General features: G+C 37.5%; 1 protein-coding gene across 2 annotated transcripts; it reads right to left on the reverse strand.

Annotated features, from left to right (window-relative positions):
* Positions 1 to 3,585: 3,585 nt before the first annotated feature.
* On the reverse strand, positions 3,586 to 8,231 carry isl2a (ISL LIM homeobox 2a). 2 transcript variants are annotated; one of them, XM_071416905.1, is made up of 6 exons: positions 8,096 to 8,231; positions 7,545 to 7,734; positions 6,796 to 7,055; positions 5,809 to 6,092; positions 5,462 to 5,629; positions 3,586 to 4,385 (listed from the first exon to the last, which is right to left on the reverse strand). In XM_071416905.1, the coding sequence occupies exons 1-6, from the start codon at positions 8,151 to 8,153 to the stop codon at positions 4,269 to 4,271; spliced, it is 1,077 nt and encodes a 358-aa protein (XP_071273006.1). In that variant the 5' UTR covers positions 8,154 to 8,231; the 3' UTR covers positions 3,586 to 4,268. The 2 variants fall into 2 exon arrangements, with proteins under 2 accessions (XP_071273006.1, XP_071273007.1); XM_071416906.1 differs by lacking the exon at positions 8,096 to 8,231 and having other exon boundaries at positions 7,550 to 7,687.
* Between the last annotated feature and the right edge of the window lie 2,482 nt (positions 8,232 to 10,713).

A 10,713-nucleotide genomic window follows, 5' to 3' on the forward strand; every position in this document is an offset into this window, starting at 1 on the left:
CTGGAGAGACCTGAAAATAACTGCAGCGACGCTCCCCATCCAACGTGACAGAGCTTGAGAGGATCTGCAGAGAAGAATGGGAGAAATTCCCCAAATACAGGTGTGCCAAGCATGTAACGTCATACCCAAGAACACTTGAGGCTGTAATCGCTGCTAAATGTGCTTCAACAAAGTACTGAGTAAGGGTTTTTATTTTTGATAAATTTGCTAAACTTTAAAAAAAAACTTTTTTAGCGAAATATGAGAAATTAGATATTTCTGTATTTAATTTTCAATAAATCTGCAAACATTTCTACTAACATGTTTTCTCTTTGTCATTATTGTGTGTAGATAGGTGAGAAGAAAAAGAAAATTGAATTCCGGCTGTAACACAATGTGGAAAACGTCAAGGGATCTGAATACTTTCTGAATGCACTGTAAATACAATAATGTACACACACTTAAAATGGCACTCCTTTTCACCTCATTTAACACCTTATTTCCAAAAGGCACATCTCATTAGGTGGTCCAGGTAAATCATGGCATGGCACAAGTGGGTGTTGGGCCTTTCCTCTTTTGTCCTCAATTGTTCCTAAAGCAAGGGGGGGAAGTCGATGACATCATGGATTCACATCAGACCAAATCCTTAAATGCCCTACTCCTTGAAGTTTCCAGTTGTCTAAAAAACACTTTTACTGTATTTACACTTGGGATATCGCTTTTCAACAGTAAAAGTTAATAAATTGCAGGAGGATGTCTTTAAGGGTATAACAAAATTACCAAAATAGTTTACACAACTGCAAACTTCAAGGAGCCTCCCCCCTTGCTTGCGGGAACAGAAGAGGACAGATCCCCACACACTTCTGCCATACTTATAGTAGTGTGTATACAGTTTCGTACTGCTCCCCCATGGGAATCAAACCCACAGCCCTAGTGTTACAAGCGCCATGCTCTACCAACTGTGCCACACAGGACCACCTATTGAGCTGTGCCTTTTGTTAACTAAATCAGGTGATAAATTAGCTGAAAATGAGCCATATTGATGTCCCTGAGCAGTTTCCATTCTCGCAACTCCGTTGGGAAGGATGGCCAGATCTTTGCGGTGTCTGGGTGATATGATACACCATCCACAGAAGAATTACCATACTTGACCTTACACAAAGGGATATTCAGTGTCTTGTGATTATTTCTGAACCTCCCCTGATCTATGCCTGTCTGAAAATGTATCCCAGACATGCTTTTAAAGCTCATTGGTGGCTCTGAGGTTGAATCATTGTTTGACATTCACCCTCCAATTGAGGGACCATACAGACACAAGAGAAGTTGTTCTTATATCATGAGAACCACTTTTGCAAACACATGGACCTCCTTGAACAATTTTTTTTAATTTTTTTTATTACAATATTTTCTCCTGAACTTATTTATATGTGCGACAGCTGGGGGTGTGAAGACCTTCACAATCAAAACTTTGTTTTTTGTTTTTTATTACTTTCAGAAAAATTCTAAAAATATATATTTTACTCTGAAAATGTTGATTAGGTTGTGTATTTCAGTGGGGGGAAATCCTAATTGAATCCATTTTTAGATTTAAATTTAAGGCTTAGGATTGTGAGAACAGAACAGTGCAAGGGTGTGTAGACTTTCAGCACTGTATTTCATAGCTCCCAACAAGGAGACTAACCAGTGGATCGTTTCTAGAAATAAAACTTTCATATAAACAATGCACAATTTAATAATTATTTTCAGTGTTTGTGTGCAAGCCTGTACAGGGCAGGGTATATTCTCACTGCTGTTGAGCATTTCTTACATGCCAAGCATCTCTTCAACTTTTATCTCAACTGAAGAGGTCTCTCATATTAAGGGATAGTAAATCTGTAAAACTCTCAAAAACATTACTCATGCACTTTGCATTCTGTGGTAAACTTATGCTCTCAGGCAAAGTTCTGAAATTCACCTGCAAGCGCTAGCTACTACGGTCAGTGGCAGACTTACCATTTAGTCAATTGCTTGCGGGCCTCACATCAGGGGGACTTGTGAATAAAAATAAAAAAATTACTCGGTCGGGTCTCAATTTACCGTTGGGAGTTACCTTAAGAAGTACACCCCAATTGTGTATGCATCAACCTGTAGAGTAGCCTAATTAATTACACAGCATATTATATTTGAGTCCAGAGTTTAGGACAACTGGTGACTTTAGTATGGGAAATGTGTCCAATAAATTCCAATAATTTGTTATCGGTAGGGTGAAGTCCTGAAATGCTTTAGGAGGAAATTACAGTAGGCTATCTATTTTCATTCCGCCGCTCAGGGCGCTTCGGTGGCGCAACAGTGGATTAATGATGCTTTTGTTTGGGCTAATGATGTGTATCAGCAGCCCAGCCTCACATTCAATTCGCGCATAGTATCAGATACAGCTAGCCTATTTAAATGGATGATTGTGGGATGTAGATTTGTAAACTACCTGTATAATTATCTGATAAAAGGGAAGTTATTTTCTGTGTGACTCCTTTTTTTAAACTTTATTCTAGACATTGCCTTTTATACGCAAATAAATACATAAATACGCAAAACATGTCAAGTGAATTATGAATGTGTATTAGGCCTAAATAAGGTTTAAATTGCGATTAATTTGATTAGGCCTGTATCTCAAACACGTTATATGCTTTGTTTCTAAAATATCTGAGTTTTTATCCACGATAATGAAATATTTCCAGACAAATAATTAGGTGGAGTATAATGGCAGGAAACCTGGATTTATTGGTCAGTAGGCTACTGGATGCATAGCAATTATTGACATAATTGACATAGCAAGATAGAGTATAGACTTAATGGCTTTTTGATTTGATGCCAGACGTCACAGAGAGGCCTACTATGTTTCTTTCAATTGCCGTTTCATGTCGTGATAAATAGATTATACTGCTATTGCATCCTCTGTTCAGAAAGTTCATCCTCGACAATAAATTGTTGATGTCTAGTTGGCTATATGTCAGTCGTAGGCAAGCTTGACGTACTCCATGTCCAGAGGCTATTCCTATCCGGGATTCCGGCTGAAATGAAAATAAACCCAAGACACTCCAGAAAGCGTTCTCAGGGTGAGAGTCCCCTTTAGCACTGACTCCAGCGACAGAGAGGTGGGTTTGTTGTGGTTCCGTTCAATGTATCGTTTGCAGGTGATGCCAAGCATAGATAAGGAGCCGCCTAGCCCTGTCTTCTGTCTAGACTTGTGACTTTACAAGTGAAACTGGAATGATCATATCGCAAATCCATATGTGGAGGCCCATTCAATAAACAAATTGTTCTCCGTAGTGATTAGCAGGCCTCAAATGCTTGAATTTGACCCGAATATGATGCTGCTCCTTTATCCATTTTGAATAGCCAATACAATTAAAATGACAAGCCTACAAATTGGTTTGGTCTAACAACCCTAGCCATTTCCGGAAATAGTGTCCTCTAAACTGACATCAAATCAGTGATTTCTTTTGAGTGGTTCGAAATTAATTTGAGATTATATTGGCCTATTATAAATCGCAGACGTTTTTTATCCCAAAAGCGACATAATTTAAATTAGGCCTAAACCTACCATAAAGTGCTGAAATAGCCGTTTCATAAATACATAAAGTGATTTATTTTGTCAATTGAAATTTCGGTGAATATTTTAATGAATTACTGCAGAGATTTCGCATGCAGTTCATTAAACATGAAACAATTAATATGGGTTTATTAAGATTACCTGTCTTTCCTCACAATAAATAACAATAACTTAATTTTTCTTAAAAGGCTCAAACAATTTGTATCTCATCCACTTAATTACAATATTTTACAAGACTTGATATTCATAATCTCTAGAAATCATGCACATCTATACAGAGACATGGGGCTCCATATGATCCCAACCCAGCAAAGGAAATTTAGATGAAACTACAATGATGGCCGTGTTGGCCACTATGGATAACGTTCTGATATGTTCATTATAAGTTAGCGGCTCATAATAAAGTTGAATGTTTGTAGATATAATCCTCACGTATGTCCAACCATGTAGGATCCGAGGCTCAGACTCTGCTGTAGTTATAGGCCTTGGTTCGCACACTGGTACCTTGAAATTCATCTGATCCTGAACAATGCTGTGGACAGGTCCATCCGTGAAAAATTGGTATCCTCGTAGACAATTCCAACGTTATTGTTCGTTAAATAAGATAAAATAAGTTTCCTATCCATGCTGTGAGCTGGCCAGTTCTCATGCAGGACACGCGGGAGCATGCTGGGGTTCGAAGCGACCTGTTGGGCTGGTCTCACGTGTCCACCGGACTCGCTACCATGCTGTTCGGGGTGTCCGGCAACTGCGACGACAAGGAGGTCACATCACTGCCGGAGGAGTTACCCATGGAGCCCGATTCAGAAAAAGACACCTGCGATGAAAACAGGTGTTTAATTAGCGTAGTTTCCTAACCAATATTGCAACAAAAAATGTTTTATTGCATAGCCTATTAATATGGACCCTAAAGCCGATGCCACACGAAGCAATCTGGACGCAATGTATGTTGCTCCGTGTGTCTAAATTGCATTGCATAACAAAACAGAAATCAATCATATTTCATGCAACTGATTGTATGCAATGTCCAATCAGTGAGCAGAACTCATATCGTTCAGTTCCGGACTCCAACCAGTTGTCGTGTCAACACAGCTGTCAGTGTTGCTGCAAACCGAGACAGAAAATACATGCCAAATGGGGAATGTATAAGAAATTCTAGACATAATGGCTAGTCATGTGTTATGTACATGGTCTGGCAGACAATACATGTCATTTCAGAAGTGAACCCAGACCATTCTCTGTCCAGTTTCAACTGAAATTGTTCAAAATGTACTGCACTGGCTAGTTAGCTAGCTTAGCTTATCCCTAGCTTGGTTAGCTAGCTAAATTAGCTATATTGTTAAAACATGGTTGGCAACATTTTGGCTAGTTAGCCAAATTGTACAGATAGCAGTTTGTCTATATCGATGCTGTTATAATTACCAAACAAATAAATGAAACCGTGATGTATGAAAGGATTGGATGTTGCATGCAATTTCAATAGCGTCTGAATTGCTTCGTGTATCAGCAAAGTTGCTTTAGAAGATATCGCTTGTAGCTTGCATTGACTTGCTTAGTTAAATAAAGTTTTTTTTAACACATAAAAAAGGGATTTGCAACAGAAAATGCGTCCAAATTGCTTCGTGTGATACAAATATTATTTAGGCCTATAAGAATATGTATAGCCTATTATAGCCCAGAATGTAAATCGATCAGCATTCCAATTTAATGTTTAAAAGCATATATTTATTATTTAGAATTGTATTGAGTGAATAAAGCATCAGTGTCTAATCTGAATTGAGATTCAGAGATCGAGTGGATGGTGTTCAGCTCCGTGAATAAACATTCATTTATTTCAAAATTATTGTGTGTGTGCCTAGAGTGTGCAGCTCTCTTTTTCAAGTGGGTGCCTACCAACTGCTGGAAGGCGGGCTGGTCCAGATCACTCTGTAAGGCGAACTCGCTCAGGGCCTTCCATGGGGGCTGGTAAGTCTGCACCTCTACTGGGTTCCCTTGGACCGTGTTGTCGTGTCGAATTGGACTGCCTGCCACCAGAGGCGTACCCGTCAGCCCCTGAAGATTCTACAGAGAAAACGAAAATGTATCACAACAAACATCTCACCAGCATCTGGTTGTCTCAACATTTAAAGTGCAATATGCATGCATTGCATTCAACATTTTGGCACGCGTCATTAAATTACACTTTTATTTTTAGAAGACCGGAATGTTTATGTTGCATTGGAATGTCTCAATAAGCTCACCGTTTTATCGCTGTGATGCTGTTGTTGAAGTTGCTTCATGAATATCGATCTCTTCTTGTCTTTACAACGTTTGTTCTGGAACCAAACTCTGATGACCCTTGGGCTAAGTCCGGTCATCTCGACCAATTGTTCTTTCATAAGTGCGTCTGGTCTTGGGTTGGCATTGTAACAGGTCCGAAGAGTATGGAGCTGCTTCTCGTTTAATACTGTTCGCACCCGAGTGGTCTTCTCAGACTGCTTGTGGACGTGGTTCCGATGAGGAGGCTGTCGAACGGACACAGGATCTGTGGGACAAATATTCAAAAGGAAATACATTTGAAAATTGAATTTCTACTGACTGATTCAAATTTAGAAATTAATCGTAAGGAAACATGGCTGATGATAACCTTCTTCTCCCTATTCTGCTAATAATAGGCTAAGGATGATACATGTCATTTCGTGATAGACTAATTAATAAGATGCTTTGTTAAACTTTAATTAAACCTATAGGCTATATACGTTTGCATCTCCTTGCAAATAGGCTAGTAACTTCCCCAAAAATGTATTACATTAAAAGAACATTAATTATTTTTATGTTGTAGAATTAGTCCTATGTTTTGATCGAGGTCTTCTCTTCTGTCTTTTTCTAACTTCACACCTACAAACTCTAAACGTTCAGTAGGTCTATATAGGCTAAATTACCACAAATATATCGACCATTGCAGAAAGTCTAAATGTTACCTTATTGACTAAAATAATTTTAGTCTAATAACTTAAACAACTTAATAGATACAAACAGCACCCAATAGGCTGTACTTTGTTTAGTCTACCAATGAGTGTAATTTAATAAACTAGTAGGCTTAAAAGTCTGAAAACTTGCTCAATAAAAGGACAATTTTACAGACAAGAATAATTCCTATTATTATCCTATTATTATGTTATATCCTTTAGTTGTTATTAACATTATACTCTCGCGATTATTATTAGCACCAATATTATTTTACTGACCTGCAATATGAAGAGACCTGGAGTGAATAATTCCCGGACTGAGGGGACTTCCCGCTGAGGCCCGTTCCATCAGTAAACCATGATCAGCTCGACACAGCAGCTCCTCGTCCCGCAGAGAGAACTCATCCCCCGGCAGGAGATGCCTGCTGCACACGGAGCACCTAAAACACTCCATGTGGTACACGTTGTCACGAGCTCTCATCACTAGATCGCTGCTGCAGAAGCCAATGTTACAGTTTGCACATTTAATCCCAAATAATCTGAAAAGGACATAGGAATATTGGTCTTAATATGTTATAATGCATGGGCCTATAGCAGGAATGACTTCACGCATCCTTGCCTGGTTTTAATGTCTATGATCCTGGCTGAGTAACTCAAATGTATTTCAAGGATATAGCCATCAGCAACAAAAAATCATCAAAACAGTTTGGGAATTCATATTGTACCTACTAGGCCTATATATTACACACGTTTCGTTCCAAGCATAAAACATTAGACTCAAATCATCATAAAAACATGCTTACGATAAAACAACCTTTTTAATTTAATTTTTACAAAATTAACCAGAAACTTTGACTAGCCTGTATGCTATTGTCTCTCATATAGATCATTTGTTTTGCATTAATGTCAACAAGCTTCTCATACAGTTCCACTTTCTTGTACAGTAACTAAATCAAATCACAATTTTGGCATTTGGAAATTCAAAAGCTCTGAAATCATGTTAGTGAGGAAAGTTAGTCAACTCCTACCTTACATAATCTCTTTTGCAGTATGTCTTGCCATCTCGGACGAAGCAAGTGCACGTCTCATCCAGGTACTGACTGCATTCCGCGCACTTCAGACACGCAGCATGCCACTCCAGGTCCGGGGCGACCCGCAGGATGTACTGGTCGTGGATCTGACTCCCACAGCCCACACACATTGCGATTCCAGACTTCTCTGTGGAATGCACATTGTATATTTATGCTACCACCACGTACACCCATGTAATCCCCCTGACATACTCGCTAAATACTCTGTCAATACATCTTGTCCTGTTCTGTCATCCTTGTCATTTCCAGAATGAAGGGCCGTAGCCTACGCTTAAAACTGACCACAGACCTCTACTAAGATGTATTCATATCACCATTACCAACAATAAAGGCCTTGCTTTCGATTCACTGGGTCTGTTTAACGCTAAACATATGCATAGGATTGTACGTACAATGTTCCAATAGTAGGCCAATATTATTAATTATCAAATCAATCATAAATGTGCCTGGGTCAAAGTAAAAAAAGAGAGACACAAATGTTTACTTACTTTTGGAATGATCCCCCATATCACCCAAGAAAGAAGAATTGAATATAATATCCACCATACAGGAGGGATAGTGCAGGCCGATAGCTGTAGAAATGGAGTGGGAGACTGCCCCGTCCCGTTCCTGGCTGACAACTTCTATTCCTCGAGTGAGAGGTGGGAAGAGAGCAATGTCACACGCGTATAGTGACGTCACATGCAAACCTGGACCTCTGTGCGTTTGGGGAGGGGTAAATTATGCAAAGTCTTTGACTATGAAACAATAGTAGATCAACATTGACCCCCTCCATTTGTTTTTTTCCAAGCCAGCGTTTGCTTTTTTTGTTTGAAAATAATGAAAGTGGAAGAAAGTTCTAAAGGTAATTAAAAGCCATTAGAAAATGAAATGTAATTTTGTATTTTTGAAAATACTATTTTTGCATGATAAGACACATTTAAAAAAACTAAAAACATTTTATTTTCTCAACAGAAATTTAATTTCACACATATGTTGAGTGAAAAGTGAAACTTTATTGTTATGATTATGCTTCTAAACCTATTATTGTGATAATGATTATGGTGTTGATGATTATTTATAATATTCTTAATATTATTCTTTTTATTAATATTCTTTTTTCCTGGTGACAATACATTATTTAAAAAAATATGCATTGCAAAATCATATTGAAAGCCTTGGTTTCAAAGGGTAAGATAAGAATAGAGACCTCATAGAGGACTATGAGAGTGTTCTATGAGTGAGCCCTCTACTGGAAAATGAGCAGAAAGGTCCTTTTGGAGCAGAAAGGACAATTTTGTTGTTTATGTTTTGAATAACAGCTACATTATTTCGTCAATATTATTATGTAGTCAAATTATAAAAAGCTAACAAAATCCATCCATAATAGTAAATGGCGAAGCTATTTTGACATGCATTTCCTGAACTAACTACTCAAATAACTGTTTCCATTCTGCAATATTGTATAATCCTAATTCAAATTCGATTTGTATTGTCCGAATATATAAATCAATGAATCTTTAGATACCGTTTTCAGTACGTTTTAAGACAGGTTTTGAAATGGAAAATCCATAAATTTTTGTGCATGTGCAATAAATAAATACATTATCGCAAAGAAATGCATGATATCAGATTACCTACCGGTTTATTTGTTCAAGATGTCTTTATTCAAAAAGGCACGTGGCAACATCAACCTTCTCCTGAAAATCAAACTGCGACCGTGTCTTGAACCTCACCTTTGACATTGACCCTCACCCCAGATACAAATACAGATACAAATTATTTTAAGTTACAAATCGTAATTAGGATTAAGGGATGTTGATGTCGTCCAGACAACAATGAATCCCAAAAAAAGCTACATATTTTTTTTCTTTGAAGCATTCTTCGAGTTTGATTCCAAAGCCGTTTAAAGAAATCAACATTTAGCATAAAAGTTGCACTAGAAATGGATAGGCCATAAGCAAATGTTAACCAATCATTATGATTGCCCTAATCGAATAAATGCTTTATATTTCAACGCAATTGCATTTATAGACATATAGGCCAGTTATTCACTAAACAAAACTCAAAAATTGAATAGGCTATATGGAATAAATTGTAATTCAAACCGCAAATCTGTCTAATTTGAGTTGGCAATGCATAACTAATGTTTATGAAAATCGTAATTTTGTTTTGTGAATGGCTGCTTAATCTTTATTTGTTACATGTTCATGATTGACATCCATCCCACCCTGAGACGTTTAAATAAAACGTCTTCATAGGCTGCCTATTTTTTAAAATGTATAATTTATTTAATTATCCATTTGGACTAGATAGTTTAAAAGTCTAATTCCTACAATCATTTATACATTTATTCATCACGATCTAGACATGTCCCAAGACTGCAATCAAACAATCAAGACACACAGCCCACTGGGCAGAGACATCAGTTGAAGGTCTAGTTTGGATTTACATTTGCTGAGTTGTCAACTAACGTGACTTCAACGTGAAATCAACAAAACAAATGTCACCATGTCGTTGGATTTAGGTTAAAAGTTTGGTGGAAAAAAAGCAAATCCTATCAGTTTTCAATGTTGACTCAACTTCATCACACATATTTATTTGGTTTAAACGATGTGGAAACAACGTTGATTCACTTTTTTTTTTACCAGTGGGCATGAAAAATTGCTTACAGTTTAAGATCTAAGATAAGACTAAGCTTTTGCCTGGGTGAAAATGTCTCCCTTATTGCACTTACCCAGTAAACATGTACACATTGGCACGATGTGGGCTCAATGTGGGCTCAAATATTGGCCCCATGTAGGCTGCCAACATTGGCCTCTGCGCCTTTGCTATTTAATAGGAATTTATATATTTATTGTTTATTTCTGACACTTAATTCAATGCATACATTGTATACTGTTCAATCGTTTTAGGTATTCAGGGAACATGATACGTTGTATAAGAAATACAGCCAAGTTGTTGAATGTGAGGCTATCATACATATGCCTATAATTTATATACCATAAGTAATAGACCTACATAGTTTTTCATATGTCACATGCACGTATTTAAGTATTTTTTAAATACTTCATCATTGTACAAGATTAAACAAAACTGGGCATCACACAACAGAACCCTTAAATTG

Source organism: Salvelinus alpinus, chromosome 9, assembly GCF_045679555.1.
Source record: "Salvelinus alpinus chromosome 9, SLU_Salpinus.1, whole genome shotgun sequence".
NCBI classification, from domain to species: Eukaryota; Metazoa; Chordata; class Actinopteri; order Salmoniformes; family Salmonidae; genus Salvelinus; species Salvelinus alpinus.